This window comes from Ornithodoros turicata, chromosome 3 (genome assembly GCF_037126465.1).
Source record: "Ornithodoros turicata isolate Travis chromosome 3, ASM3712646v1, whole genome shotgun sequence".
Taxonomy (NCBI): domain Eukaryota; kingdom Metazoa; phylum Arthropoda; class Arachnida; order Ixodida; family Argasidae; genus Ornithodoros; species Ornithodoros turicata.
This window is the reverse complement of record NC_088203.1, coordinates 77,416,271-77,431,719: the sequence shown is the minus strand read 5'-3', so window position 1 is coordinate 77,431,719 and position 15,449 is coordinate 77,416,271. Positions and strand designations below refer to the sequence as shown.

General features: G+C 43.7%; 2 protein-coding genes across 2 annotated transcripts; one reads left to right on the top strand and one right to left on the bottom strand.

Annotated features, from left to right (window-relative positions):
- Positions 1 to 4: 4 nt before the first annotated feature.
- Positions 5 to 3,631, bottom strand: LOC135388671 (TIMELESS-interacting protein-like). The gene is made up of 6 exons (XM_064618374.1): positions 3,481 to 3,631; positions 3,048 to 3,187; positions 2,393 to 2,468; positions 2,200 to 2,322; positions 1,867 to 2,106; positions 5 to 484 (listed from the first exon to the last, which is right to left on the bottom strand). Exons 1-6 carry the CDS (start codon positions 3,511 to 3,513, stop codon positions 164 to 166), a joined length of 933 nt encoding a protein of 310 aa, XP_064474444.1. The 5' UTR covers positions 3,514 to 3,631; the 3' UTR covers positions 5 to 163.
- Positions 3,632 to 3,703: 72 nt separating this feature from the next.
- Positions 3,704 to 14,294, top strand: LOC135388669 (MAU2 chromatid cohesion factor homolog). Its single transcript, XM_064618371.1, has 18 exons — positions 3,704 to 3,956; positions 4,045 to 4,062; positions 4,184 to 4,249; positions 4,307 to 4,402; positions 5,406 to 5,528; positions 5,607 to 5,762; positions 5,841 to 5,916; positions 6,685 to 6,758; positions 6,858 to 6,948; positions 7,055 to 7,158; positions 7,226 to 7,303; positions 7,360 to 7,425; positions 7,493 to 7,623; positions 10,259 to 10,336; positions 10,413 to 10,524; positions 10,714 to 10,804; positions 13,312 to 13,439; positions 13,512 to 14,294. The coding sequence occupies exons 1-18, from the start codon at positions 3,732 to 3,734 to the stop codon at positions 13,575 to 13,577; spliced, it is 1,779 nt and encodes a 592-aa protein (XP_064474441.1). The 5' UTR covers positions 3,704 to 3,731; the 3' UTR covers positions 13,578 to 14,294.
- The last annotated feature ends 1,155 nt before the right edge of the window (positions 14,295 to 15,449 follow it).

Below are 15,449 nucleotides of genomic sequence, written 5' to 3'. Positions count from 1 at the left end.
ACCATTGTTGCCAGGACGAAAACGAAAGTTTTATTTTGAGCACGTGCTTTGCCTTGGCGTGCTAGCAGCAGTTGATCCAAATAAAGCACAATGTATCGATAAAAAGAAGTCCACACCACTAGAACACACTTCACTGTGAAAAACACTGCGGTTGTACTCAAATTTAGTCTGTTTCCATCGGGCTGTCAAAAAGTGGTTCTGACGCGCCATACGTTTTTTCGGTACCCTGGCAAGCCATAGCTGCAGTGTCATTGGTCTCGGCGGTTTTTTCAAGAGGCACATTAGCTTGAACATTGCCTGATCTGTGAATGTCTGTGGGCTCAGAGTAGTCCTGGATGACAGATGAGTTCAGAGAAGTTTCAGATTGGTCCGTGGGATTGTTCTCTGTTGACAAGCTACTCTTTTCGGCCAGACGCTTCAGCCTACGCTCAATTGCCAATTGCCTGTTACGTTCCGCCCTAGCTTTGGCATCTTCATCAAACACCTGCAAAATAAAATAAGAATAATTATGCATGACACATAGGATAGACACGTGTGGGCAAAGCTACTACGGAAGACTATTTTATTCCTGAAAATTACACGCAAGGCGTAGTGGTCATACTTCAGTAGCCACTGGCTCTTGGACCCCCGGAAGCTGGTCTCACCTGAAGTCTATGTCTGCTATTTCACCCCTTGCACCCAATAGTTATGCCTGCCTTGTTGCAAAAGGCTTTTTGGATTTGGAAAAGGCAATTTCGATAACATTTCAGCTGATACTAGGTTTGCAGAGAATGTCAACGTCTTGCTCCCCAAGTTTACTTGATCACACTTCATGCAGCAGGGCATTTACAGTACGAGGTGCGTAAGTATATTGCATTCGATACAAGTATGGTCATTCCCATGGAAAAGTTCATTTGTTTATTTATGTATTATTATTATATTTGCTTATCTATGATGCGATGAAACAAGACAGGAATGATACAAAATAACGACAACGGAATATGGTTCCACTTCAGACTTGGTTTAGGTATGAACAAATCCCAGTATTGCACTGCATGTAAGATTCCTGTAAACCAGGGAAGTCCAAAGGTGGGCAAGGGGTGCGACATCTCCCCATGATCTCAGGCTAGGGGGAGGGGGGAAGGATTTATGCATGGAGATTGGACAGGGTGCATGCTCTTATCAGGCAGATTTCTAGTTAATTTGGACATTCACTTGCATGGATTTTGCTTACTACAAACAGGGCCTTTTGAATACTAACGAACACTGGTTACTTTGCATAAATGTATGCATCAGTATTGGGACTTCCCCTCTGACACAAAATACACTGGTTTGCTCGAAGATGTCTGCAAGGCTAACAATTGCTAATTAACTGAATGCCGCAAGTCAAAGCTGTTTAACACATCTGGAGCCATTCTGCACAGCATGTACCACACGTTGTTCTTCTGTGGCTTTCTTTCTTTATTCCTTTATATCGGAAAGTTCTTAAAGTCCCAGCCCTTTAGACTTCAGCTTGCCCCCTTGTGGGGATGGTCTTCTGTGTGTAAAGTCGGAGCATAAAAAACGTGGACAAGGACGAAAAAAAAAAGAGAGAAAACACGCAACACACATACGGGCTCCTACAAACAACTAACATTTATAAACGTTAGCTGTTAGTAGGAGACCGTATGTGTTGCGTGTGTGGTTTTTTTTCCTGTCCTACTTGTTGTCCGCGTTTTTTATGCTCTGACTTTACAGACATGTACCAACTAGCCCATGCAGCCATTGTCGTTGACAGCATTCTGGCTCCTCTGCTCTAAACTATCCAAACCGTAATTGGATGCAGTGAGCAGACGTATCAATTTAGAATTCTGTGTAGAAAGAGAAAAGATCGCAGTAAAAAATTACCATGGGAGGTTTTGGTGTTTGCAAAGTGTAGCTTGGGGACGCCAAGCTCTCACTGTTGACGTCATTTACGGTGCTGTCAAGAAGGTTTTCGAAGAGATCTTCCTGCGGGGCATCCCTGTGGTGGTCGTCCATTCCTCTTTGGACGTCGTCCTCGCCGTCACTCGCAACCATGTCCAGACTCTTGGGAACAGAAGTGATGTCCACATTTTCCAAGCCCATCCGGACCCTTCTTACATAGCCCTTAATTGGACAGAAGAGGTGCAAGATTTATTTGTAGGGAACGTAAATAAAAAATACCAATATTAAAAATATGAATGCGCAAAAGGGGCATACTTGAACTGTCTTTTTGGTGCCCAACCTCTCAACCCGCTCAAAGAAGTCGTTCGACATGATCTTGGGAAACAGGCGATGGCCCCAGTGCTTGAGCGTATTCATTATCAGGTTCAGATCCTGAAGCTAATAAAGAGGAGGCACGTTGCAATTGTTTCGTGTCGTTGTACAGGGACATCTATAAAGGTTTGCTTACTTCGTGTCCCTTGCCTTTCAGCTTCATATTTTTAGACATTCTTAATAGTTCCGGAATCCCCTTTGGACCGCTCAGTCTATAATTGAGAGAAATTACGGTAAGAAGTAAAACAAACAATTTCCAGTGGTCACATTTGTGTCATTTGTATGCGATTTCCACCCAATTCCGTGTTCTTTTTCTGTATTTTTATTCATGCCTGTCGTAGACAGCATGCATAAACAACATCCTAAATGCAAAAGCAGAAAGTCCGTGCTAACTATGGACACAATTTTATAAAGTAGAGAAAAGCCTTCCTTCAATTTTAATAAATGGGGATATATACTAGGACAAGTGGGCCACGTTATGGCTTGACTAGCAACCTCCTGTGTTGTTGTGCTGAGTAATTTTGACTAATGAACTTTTTAATTATGAAAGACAGATGCTCGGTGCAACATCTGTTCCTGTTGATGCGCCGGCACCGTTGTCATTTTGGCAAATGGCTCCCGAAAAAATGGCAGATTTGGAGGTAATTTTCATCGCTTTTAGTTTCATTTACTTCACCTGTCAGGATTCAGCTTGGGCTGTGGATTGCGCACGATTCTTTTTGGCAAATGACTCCCGAAAAAATGGCAGATTTGGAGGTAATTTTCATCGCTTTTAGTTTCATTTACTTCACCTGTCAGGATTCAGCTTGGGCTGTGGATTGCGCACGATTCTTTTCACGGTTGTTTTTTTTGTTGGCACCTCCTCAGCCTCGTCATCTTTATGTCCTTCGTCGTTGCTGTTTCTCTCCCCGACGTCTCCTTCTTCGGCTTCCTGTGAAAGAAAAAAATCGGCAGCCTAAATAATGCGACTGCATTCGTCTGCATCGACCAAGGTTTCTCCGTGGTTGTGCGTTGAAAGGAACCATGTTTGAAACCATCAATACGCGAGAGGAGAGGTATAATATTAAGCGGGTTTGTGCAATGGTTTCTCCAACCTAAGCATGAGCTAATACAGCTGGATACAGCTAATAGTCCACAGTGGTTATTTTTTTGCCTCATCGGGGAATCGGTGGTGATGGTGTCGAGCTGCAGGCAAATCACATCAAGGGAGGTGAAATGCCTTACCTGGCGATCAAACGGGTCTGCTTCTTCCTCCATGTCGGTGAAGGTTCAGTGATTGAATGCTCTGTTTAGAGTAACACAGTTGACTATCCGACAAAGCGGACACAGTCCATTTTACCGCCAAGTTTCTGTTTTTGGATTATGATGGATTACAGTTTTGGATGAATGTTGGATACTGGATTGGATAACGGACAAACGACGCGTCGCGAATGCTTTTTCCGTAGCGTGAAGTGCAGGAACCAGGAACTATCAAAATGGCTGTCAATCCTGATGCCGCGTATCTAGCATTGCTAGGATTAGCGGAAGAATTTCGGACTATGAGCCCTCCAAACATGAAGAACTGCATTAGATGTCTTCTAGCCATATTTCACCTAAAGCCTCCACCGAAAATTGAAGCCATCACTCACGTCCAGCTCGGGAATCACTTGTTGCAGTACAGCAAGAACACTGACCTTGCTCAGTCTCACTTGGAACAGGCTGTAAGAAGTTTAGAAAGCCTCAGTAATGACCCCATGTTACGTGATAAACTGGTACCGATATATAATACCTGCATTTTTTTATTTGCAGTGGCGGCTCTCCCAAAATGTATCCTTTTAACGAGTGGCCTGCTTTGACGTGTGCCTCAATTGTGGGTACTATACCTACTTACTATAATAGTTCGTAATGATTTCCCTACTTCTTGTTCCTAAACACAACTTGACCACAGATCGTAGGATTGGATGAAGTAAAGTTTCAAGCAGCCAACGCGTTAGCTGACTTGTACGAAAAAAAGGTAGGATATCTGCGTTGGATATGCTTGGAATAAATAATTGAAGCTTTGAACTTTCAGAATCAGACAAATGCAGCCAAGCAAGTCATCACTAAAGCTATCGAACTGTCTCGCAATTCTGCCTTCTGGCACTGCAGACTTATATTTCGAGTTGTGGTGAGTATATAAGACATACCCAACTTTAGCTGTGGTAAAGCTATAATTCAAAATCCATACAGATGAGGGCAAACGGCTTTGCAGGTAACGGAGTAACAGTAACGGACAGAACAGTAACTGTAACAGTCCGTTAACAGAACAGTAACGGATGCACAAACAAACGTTGATAAGAATCAACGTGCAGGCTAAAGGTGAGACACGACGAAGAGGAACCCCGAGACAGAGGAACACAGAGACAATTGCCACAAATTCTCGAGAACTTGTGGTAATTGTCTGTTTATTCCTCTGTTTTGGGATTTCTCTTGGCATAAAAGAAGAAATTGATAACTATTTTAAACTATCCATAAGTTGCAACATACTATCAAAGTAGAAATTTTCGCAATCAAAGTTTTTTCGCGAAATTAAGGTTCTGCGAAATATAGGTAGCGGGGATAAAAAAAGTATGGGCATTGGAATTCGCGATGATATGAGCTCCACAAAGACACATCGGCTTACTTGAAGATCATTGTTCTCTCAAATTTGCTCTTGTCAAACACTGCTATAATTGAAACGCCACTTCAACATCGGTAGTTTATTCGCATACTGTATCACTTGGCATTGCAGATACCTGCTTTCAGAAAACGAATATGTATGCCGGCACTGTCATGAACCCCCGATCTCCCTGATTCCGCGATTTCCGCTTCCGTTCACTTCCACACGAATTCGCTAAATATTCCCGAAACACGCTTCCACACAAATTCTCGAATTATTAAGACCACCACTCCTGCAGCAGCACCCATAACTGGCATACAAAAGCACAGAATTCTTTCATTGGCTAGTTGGGCGTAGAAGGTGATCAGACGATAGATCTAATAGGGGCAGTAATTACCCAGATCGATGACTGCTTGAAGCATGGCAACTCCCACACCTAATCCTCTGTGTAATCCTGTTGTGGATCCTCTGGATCCACAACATGTATCTTGTGCTCTCTCTTGTCTTACAAGTTGTTTTCTGTTTGTTGCAGCAAATCTATGCTGCCGAGAGGGATTACAATACTGCTTGCCGATTCCTGAGCATGGGAGCGGAATATGCGCACGTGGCGGGGGCGCAGTACACTCGAATTTTATTTCTGCTCAGCGAGGGCATGGTATGACAACTACCGTGTGATCCTTTCTTTTTTAATGAGTGCTGTTCTTCAAACGCTATTGATTGATCCATATTTTAGTTGCTCATGGTGGGCCGCAAGCTCGCTGAGGTTCATCAGGTGCTCAGCCAGGCAGGACAGCTGGTTGAAGCATGGCAGGGCTCTGTGCAGAATAAGGAAGCTCTGAAAGTGTTTTTCCTTGTACTTCAAGTTTGCCATTATTTGTCTGCTGGGCAGGTAATTTCTGTTGCATAAGTAGTTTGCTGCTGTGTTAGGGAAATGACAGTAACCTGGAGTGTAATAATGGCCTTCCAGGTTAAAAGTGTCAAGCCTTGTTTGAAGCAGCTTCAACAGGGAATTCAGACCATTACTTCTCTTCATTCAGATGAAGGTGAGCTTCTGCACGTGGGATAAAAACTGAGAAAACTGTGTTGATTTCTTTTTACTTCTTCTTTTTCTTCAAAAGCTAGGTTTGTTTATTACGCAAAAATTAGTAAAGACAGTTCTCAAAGATTAAGATAATGTAAATACAGAAACTGAAGTATTTGTGTTGAGGTTTTACCCTCCAAGTCTCGTTCACCAAGAATGTAGTGCAACTGACCACAATTGAGCATAGCAGGTTTAAAGGGACGGTCTGGAGCTCTCGGCCGATTTTGAGATTAGCGTTGTGTCCGACTGTAAGCCACGTGTATACGCCAAATGTAATATTTACTCCAGCTGAGCATCATAGTTTTTGAGATAAAGAAGTAGAACAAACATCATTTCATAATGAAATAACATAAATGAATAGGTACAATACAAATAAATAATATGTTCCATTAATAATAATAAATAAATAATACATTAAATTACTAATAATCAACAAATAATATAATACTAATATTTATTTCAAATAAAAACCAAAGACAATAAATTATAATACATAAATTAGTTAATAACTTCATGGTGGTGTAGGCACGAGCTACTGTACCGTAGCAGACATCTCAGGGCTGTGCGACTGAAATGAAGGTGATCAAGGACTGTTTTGAGATGTGATAAAAATAAAACGTAATCTGTAAGTTTTGCGTCGAAATGGACGCATAAGAAAGCATTTAACAGAGTTTGTTTAGCTTTGGTTCGGGACTGGACCGTTGCTTTAAAATGGAAGTAACCTTCGCAGACGCTGTTCCCAGTAATCCAGCCGACATGTTCCATTGGATGCCAAAGGAACATATGTGCGTCCTGGTTTACCTTGTAAGTGCCGACTAGTGTTTTTGAATGGGGGTATCATTTTACGAGTTTCCTTTTTTTTTAAAACCTGTCACGTTATGTTTCATTCTTTGAATCTCTCAGGTGACTGTGCTTCACTCCATGCAAGCCGGGTACATGGATAAAGCACATAAATACACGGACAAGGCTTTGATGCAAATAGAGAAGCTGAAAAGTAAGGCATTATTACTAGTCAAACGTGAAGTATTGTGTTAAGCTTAGTACTACATTATGTTGTGTTACAAATTATAAAAATCCCTCCTTTCCTTACTTTGTTTCAGTTGTAGATAGTAACCCTATCTTACACTCGTTCCAACTCCTCTTGCTGGAGCACATCGCTATGTGCCGCCTCGTTATGGGCAATAAAACTCTCGCAATACAAGAGGTATGCTTGCAATACCATGGGTGTCTTTTTTGTTGTGAAAAATGATTTCTTAAACATCGTACCTTAGGCAGCTCAAGCATTGCAAATCTGCCGTCAGGAACCAAGGCTCTTCGCAAGACATATGCCTCAGTTGCACACTCTACTGGTAGGTCCTTAGTTCAAAATGACTGATGTTTGAGTAATGCTGATTTTCACACTCAGGGTCTGTATGCCATGTCCATGAACTGTATGGAAGCAGCGGAAGCACAGTTCAGCACCGTCTTACGGGTAGATAATGCACGCTTGTCATGTGGCACGCGAGTGAGATTCATGCCAGCATCTTGTGATCATGCAGAGCAACGCATCAACCGAGCTGCGCATCTTGGCCAGCCTCAACCTGGTGATCGTCTACCGAAGAATGCCGTACAGGGACAAGGAGTTAACAGAACTTCTGGCGAGGCTGAACCCAGACACTCTACCTTCCACGTACGTTACACTAGTGTGATTAGAGGCTTCCTGATGTCATTCATAGTGTGCCTTTAGCAGCACCATGTACCCCTCAGGAGACACACCCTGTGACTCTGTCTCATGTGACAATGATATCACCAGCATACAACCCATAGTGTATGGTGGTATTACATGGGTTAGTTGTGCACGCGATCTTCAGTCTCATACTCTGTATAAGATATCGTATACGTAGAAGAGCAATGTGCAAGTATCTGGCGATAGAGATTCGCAACAGAAAAGATACAGTTGAGAGCATCTGAATTTTAATAAGACGAGACTTTCGTGCAGAAGGCTGCACTTCTTCAGGTCTAACATCAAGTTACAAAATTCCAGAATATATAAGACATGTTGTAAGGTAGAGAGCGAGGGTTGGTACAAACATATAAAATAAAATAAAAAAGGGGGTACGACTCCATAAGTTTCAAACAGACAAGGGATGAGTTGACAAGACATTGTAGCATAATACATGAATGACCACGCTGGCGAGGTCAGTACTTGGCACAAAAGGCATTCACGGGCGACATTCAGGGAAAACAGTGCCCAAGGGTGTGGAATGAAGACACATAACCCACCTGGCATTCTATGAATCTGTTGACCATGGGGGATTGGTACGGAGCAGTTATATGAGATAATGCTACGTACTGCTAATAACTGCACCGTACCAATCCCCCATGGTCAACAGATCCGTGGTGCGAAGATCCATGGTAGTCAGAACTATGGTTGAACTATAGTTCGAAACCACATGAGTTAGCACTCTTTGCAATAGGAATCAGCAGCGAGAAAGGAATGGTGCCCTCTGTTGTATTACACAGTTCTCCTTGTCTGTCACGTTGGTGAACGGATCACTATTTTGCAGTCCTCGTGTATTCTCTCGTGAGATGTCTGTAGGTTGTCACACGCCCCTAGAGGTTATAAATGTTTTTGTGAAATGTTGACGCCCTGGTCATAAACTGTGTTTTACATCCCAGACAAAATGATGGCTGAGCCTTGAGAGGCTCTTGAAAGACCCTTGAATCTTCGTTACAAAATTCAGTGGGAACCTCGAGTATAGATAAAATGAAAATGAACTACAGTCATGTCTCGCTTATCCGGAGTTCAGGTATCCAGAGGACTCGTTATCCGGACTATGATTACCAGGAATGAACCTGCTACCATTGGATTTTGTCTCGGTTATCCGGAATTTGTTATTCGTATCCGGACAGCAAATACGGGGACCAATCTTCCAGAACCTAGGTCATTCTGATTCGCTTATCCGGTAAAGTGTCAACGTCCTCTATCCCTGGCATGTGCTGTGTTCACATTGTTCCGGAAAAGGGCCGCATCTCACCACGGCATTCTGTACTGTTCGACTCCCCTTTCTTCAGAGGTCACTCCCTTTTGGTGTATTTCGGGCACACAGTAGAGATGGTAGACGATAAGAGGGAGAGGTGCCCTGTATCCACCAGGCGCAAGAAATCCACACGTGAACGTCAATGTCCAGGTCGTCCGAAAGCATCGCCTGTCTTTTGGCCTATGCCAAAGACATTTGCTAAAAGACAAAAACATGTGCGCGAGACGAACTTTCTGAGACATTACTGTTCTTTGAACAGCAGGGTGATGCAGCAGGTGCCGTGATTTCGTGCCTACTAATTTCAAACAGCTCACTTTGCACGAATTTTTGAAGTAACAATCTTTTCCTTGTTTCCTTTTCTGGATCTATAAAGAGGTCTCCCAAATATTTCGGGTTTCCCTGGAAGTTTGCTCGATTCGGTTATATGGAAATTCGTTATCCGGACAAAAAGGGACGACTCCCGAGGTGTCCGGATAATCGAGACATGACTGCATGTCTTGGACTACTTCTCTTTATTCACCGTTCCTCTGTTGCACACTCTGTGTCTGCGAGTTACCATGGGACAGCAAAATTTGGAGGTAGCCACGTGAATGATAAAATATGCTGATTTCTTTCAGCGACTAGGTCAACAAGAGTCAAACAACGACTCTATTTTTCGATGATGATTGGGGAGTTCCATCACCTGGGGCGATACTCTACCCCATTGCTGGTGGTGATGTGGGAAATGAAATAATGAGTCACCTCACAGTGAGGACTAAAGTCGTACATTGTCCAAACGGGTCAAAAGAGCTTTGGGCCAGAGCGTTGGTGGACTGGATTTGGCCATGGACCAAGCAATTTTGACAAAGAGAGCGGGGCGAGAGTCCAGCTGATTAAGAGACACTTCCTTCTGTGCATCTAGGTAGTATAGTGCTGTTTAGAAACATTCTGTGCTGTGCTAAGTGCTCTTCATTTTAAAGTTGGAATATCGCTCTAGACATCCTTGCACTGAAAAATGTTGCCTCTAATCTTTTTCAGCCAGGTCAGTATTTGTTGCCGTTCAAATTTCATTGTGTGCTGTGAAAATTCCCCAGATTGCCAGGGACAACATCATGCACCAAACCAGCCCTGGTCGTACTACGAGTCTCAGAAAAGGATTTGCTTTATCTTATGTAGCCTGGCTACTGTTACACATAATCTAAACACCTAGTCCCCTTTGGTGCACGATGGGTTTGTAGCCTAGGTGTTGATATGCGTTTGGATCTGGAATCGAGAGGAGTTAAACAACATGATTTCCTGCCACAGGTCCCACAGCTTGAGGGCAGCTGCATACTACGTTCACGGGCTAAACGCTTTCTTTCAAGCTCGATCCAACGATGCAAAGTAAGGCACTTTAGTGTTTTGACGTTGTTCTAAAAGCTTATACGAGCATAACTGACTTGTGAACTGACTTTACAAGGCGCTACCTTCGAGAAACCCTGAAGATGGCCAATGCGGAGGATCTAAACAGGCTTACCTCGTGTTCGCTGGTCTTGCTCGGTCACATATTTTTTAACCTTGGAAACAGCAGGGTAAGTGCATTTTAGCGCATTGTAGGCACACGTGGTCGATTTCAGTCATGGCAATCCAGTGAGCGAAAGAGCTACTCGAAGGTGGTTGACAACCTCCGTTGCCAGCAAACTGTGACGGGGGCAGCTATCGTGACCAGAATTGATTGCGTAAGGTTTCCTTATGGCCATGTTTGTGTTCCCTGACCACAGGAGAGTATGAACATGGTGACGCCGGCGATGCAGCTTGCAAGCAAGATTCCTGATGTTCATGTGCAGCTTTGGGCATCTGCTCTTCTTAAGGGTTTGTATTTTTCGTTTGGCTATTGCTGCTTTCTAAGCATGTTCCACACTGAGTGTAACACCACTGCTGTGTGCACTGTGAAACTGGTTGTGACAGCCCCCCACAGCTCTCGCAAAATCTGTATCAAAATGCGTGTTACTGCGCACGGAGCAATCCGTGCCTCTCTATTGGTCGGACGCCACAAGCGTGTCCGGATTCGTTGCCAGAATTTGAAAACGGCACTTCGCGCTTCCTCGCCTGCGTGCTGCATTCTCCTTCGGCGGTTTCATTTGAAATCGGAACGGTGGGCGCCGCGTTGGCGATGTCTTTCGTTGGGAGGCAAGTGCGTTCGCCGATTGCCGTTTTATCCGTGTATTATGGTGTCTTTGATCGTGTTGTACTGTTTCTCGCCACAAGCATCGGTCTACGAACAGCCAATCGGATTTCAAACTGAAGTGTTGTCGTGAATTCTGGCTCAATGACATGTTCGAGCGCCGTCAGATCTGCATAGCGGTAACAAGAAAATAGGATTCATGAAGCAGTAGCATTTTATGTTTGACGTGTAGCAGGCAAGGACATGATGGTCAAGCAATTGTGCGCAAGTATGTGACAGTTGTTCGTTGCTGGGAATAAGCCGTGTCGATATGCGTGTTTTGCAAGTTTGAACTTTGTTCCAGTGTGCTAGGAAGCGCTACGCAATGGACTCAGTAGGCTCAGTGCATGTATATGTGTCAACCTGCCTATTGTGTCAGTATAAATAAATTTCTGTTCATTACGACACTTTTCACAGTTTGGGAATCATGGAATAACTTTACGACGTGCATGAAAGCTAGTAGACTTAGAGGTGAGGGGTAGCCGGTACAGGCCAGTATGGAAAGCAGAAGTCAGCAACAGCCAGAACCGGTCGGGCTGCGAGCCAGACGGAAAGACTTCTGATTGGAGGATTGAGGAAGCAATCGCTGCACTCTTATTGGTCGTGTGCCCAGTGTTGTGTGAATTTAGCTATACTATGGGCTCTATGGGGAGTTGGTGAGAGCTGGTTGTGACAGACACTAGAAGGAATAGCACTCACATAAAAGGCTGCACCAAAGTATAGCATGTTGTGGCATTACAGGGCACTCTAGCCCTGTATGGATGGAGGCTCGTTAGTTTTTCACCCAATGGCAGGCGGCAATGTTGCCGTGATACAGCCAGAGAGGCGACTGTAGCCTCGCAGTGTAGTGCAGTGACCCACAAATGAAAGCAGGCTGATCGCATAAATGTCTCTGTTATGCATGACCACATGGTTCCCACTGGGCCTTGAAACCCTCGAATACCCTGGAATTTGAAAATGCCATTTTCAGTTTCTGGAAAACCTGGAATTTTATTTACAGTCCTTGAAAACCCTGGGTTTTGCATCTTTTTCTTGTTCTCATGGAGCTGCTTGTGCAAATTATGCGTTTCCGGAGCCGGAAACTGTAGCTTTGAAACCACAGGAGTCAGCACTCTTTGCAATGTTTATTTATTTTATTCCATGTTAGCGCCGCGAAGCAACTGTGGCTATGAGTGGCGTACAGACGTAGACAGATGGAGAGAGGACAGCAGGAAGGAGTGGGGGACAGGGGGGTTAGTACGCGTCCTGGGCCGACTTCAGGGGGAACTGTGCCGACATTCGTCTGGAAATTCACTCTTTGCAATAGGAATCAGCAGCAAGAAATGAATGGCACGGATTCTATTAATTTTTTTCTTTCTGTACTATGATCAGGGCCGGGGATTGGGGGGGGGGGGAGTAAGGCGACCGCCTTAGGCCCCGCGCACGAAGCCCTCAACCAGGGATTACTTTTCTTTTAAATATTACGTATGCACTTAATCACACGCTCAATCTTCGACTAAAACAGAAATGAGAGAAGAATGTGTTATGTGCCATTCTGTCATGTGATGAGAATAAGTCCCACTTTTAAGTAATATCCGCCAACCCTGCAAGCTATACCAAGAATTTTGCACCCTTCTCTCCTGCTGCCATTTCCCGTACTGCTAAAATCTCCCACTGCGAAAATCTTATCATTTCTTATACTTTCATTACTGTTGGTGTGAAACAGGCCCCGCGATGTGCCTTTGCCTCAGGCCCCGCACACCCCTAGCACCGGCCCTGACTATGATCTTCAAGATTCAGTAGTTGTCAGTCACATCTGTGAACTGATATTGTGCAGCCCCCATGTACATATTCTCTCATGTGATACCAGTAGCTTATAAATATTTCTGCAAAATATTGAAGCTCTGGTCATAAACTGTGTTTTACATCCCAGACAAAATGACGCCTGCACCTCAAAAGGTCCTTGGAAAAACCCTCGAATTTTTGTTACAAAGCTCAGTGGGAACCATGATCATCATACCTCATAACATTAGTACACCAAATTTAGGGAGCCTCAAGTTAGTTTTACTCATTCTAAAGGTCAAAATATCGGTATCCTTCTTCCGACAAAATTAGACAAATGGTACTGTGAACAGGACTGGAAAACTGTGACGTTCATTGTCGTACGATATTTCAGACTTGTATCGTCTGTGTGGGAACCCTATGCAAGAGCAAGAAGCCGTCCAAACCCACGCAAACTTTTCGCAGCTACTACTTAAAGACCATTTTCAAGCATCACAGTTGCCAGAACATGCTCTGATTCAGGTAGTGCCGTGTAGTGCTCACGTGTTTCCTTCTCTCGATTTCATGCTGTATTTTTTTCTTTTCTTTTCTCAGTGGATCGATGGGGAACCACCAGCAATGACTACATCCAGTGCCTCGACGAGTTCTGCAATTCCATGATAGTAGCACTGCCCATTTTCATCATATTTGCACAAACAGCGAAACCCCCAATAATATGGTTTTTACGAGAGTACAAAAGATGCCCTACGACCCAATTTTGCTCCATAATGACAACATTGGAAACTTAGGAAAGGTAAAGTAATTGTTTACAAACACACACAGTTTACATATGTGTGAATGAGCTTATTCGGCAGCAATTCGTCACACTGGCAATAGTAACATAGATAACTAGCCGATTGTAAAGCCACAATGCTGCTCACAAGTTTTAGTCTTCATTCATTTAGTTTGATGTCCACAAATCAACACACTGTCGTTAAACAGACATCGCAGAGCTTACGGGTTATGAGAGTACCGTGACACGCACGGGACCTTGTGGCAGTCGCAGCTAATAGAACTGACAGTAGAAGGAAAAGCCCTCTCCTAAGGACTCCAGAAATCGTATCTATTGTAGGGTTTCGCTGTACATCTTGTGTTGTCACCATTATACTTGACATGTAAATACGGACGGTCAACGTGAGTCGCAATTTATTGGCCTTTTGCACCACCATGCATGTTATAGCATGCAGCATTGTTTTCAACGAGTCTCATCACTCACACACAGATATGACATACACCTTCTTTATGTATGCCATCCAAGAAGTACATGTAAATAAGTTAAGCTTCATGAGAACCTCACTACTGATATTTGAGAAAAATAAAGAGCACGTGAAAGTGGTCCTTTCTGCTTCAAAGTGTAGTCCAGTGATTTATCCAACACCCCCTTAACTTTTTTTACCTATGCAATTCCTACAGGTAGGGCCTTGATATTTCAGCTTTAGACACATGTCGGTAATGATATGTTAAGCTGTTATGACATAACCCTATTTTTTGCACCTACTGTCACACACCCCTGTGACGTCCTTCAAGATGCAGTAGCTCGTGCCTACATCACCATGAAATCAAAACCAGATGCCTTTTTTTTCTTTATCTTGAGGACTACGACATTCTGGTGGAGGAAATTTGGCATATGGTACCTACACATAACATGCAGTTGTATACACTCACCTCCAAAACCAGTTAATGGATCTATACTCTGTCCCTTTAGGCCATCAGGTCAAAAATAAAAATGGTACCAAGTGGCTTAGGGCAAAGGATGGTTAGTCTATGAGCACCACCAAGGTTACTTCACTCGTACAAGGAGGCACATGACATCTGATACAAGTTGCCATACCAATAGCTGCAAGTTCCATGCAACACGAGCGTTCAACAGCTGGTATCTGCATAATATGCGTTTACTGTTGTGGTTGAGATTATGTCCTCGTGTACAGATTGTGAATGAAAGGGGCTACTAACACGGGTTCCAAAGTCCCACAAAGCTCTACAGACCATGCAAAAACAGAACGCAATTTAGCGTGCTTCTCAAACTGGAAGCTAATTTCCCGTTCCCAGTAGGAGGCAACAATTCAAACTTGCATCAAATGCTCTCTCTACGAGAAATTGGCTCAGCCCTGTACCTTCCCTCAGGTGCTGCTTTATTTGTAGATGTGTTGACACAGACCAGCATTACCAAAGATACAACTGACTTGTCCCGTGGCATGCAGACATGCGGTGTCCTGCAAAGACAACCACTGCATTAACATGTAGAAGATGTTTTTATTTCGCGTGAAGTCTATTAACAAAACCTAAACGATACAATGAGAGTGGAAATTAATATTTTCGTCGTTCCCTAATCTTTTGGTATTGGTCAGTGGGCACCCCTGGGTCATAATGGTCTCCCGCTAGAGCACGGTACAGGAGGGCTTTCAATTTTTTAAGCTTTTCCTTTTCATTTATGCGAATTTCTGGTAGCGGCTCTTTGCTCCGTAACTTGTTCTGGTGCCGCAATGCTTTCTC

Coding starts and splice junctions, on each gene's coding strand:
- LOC135388671 (XM_064618374.1), bottom strand. CDS start 3,513: ATGGAGGAAGAAGCAGACCCGTTTGATCGCCAG. Junction 3,188..3,480: donor CAGACCCGTTTGATCGCCAG/GTAAGGCATTTC, acceptor TTTCTTTCACAG/GAAGCCGAAGAAGGAGACGT. Junction 2,107..2,199: donor GCACCAAAAAGACAGTTCAA/GTATGCCCCTTT, acceptor TGTCCAATTAAG/GGCTATGTAAGAAGGGTCCG.
- LOC135388669 (XM_064618371.1), top strand. CDS start 3,732: ATGGCTGTCAATCCTGATGCCGCGTATCTAGCATTGCTAGGATTAGCG. Junction 5,917..6,684: donor TTCTCTTCATTCAGATGAAG/GTGAGCTTCTGC, acceptor TAACCTTCGCAG/ACGCTGTTCCCAGTAATCCA. Junction 7,159..7,225: donor AAACTCTCGCAATACAAGAG/GTATGCTTGCAA, acceptor ATCGTACCTTAG/GCAGCTCAAGCATTGCAAAT.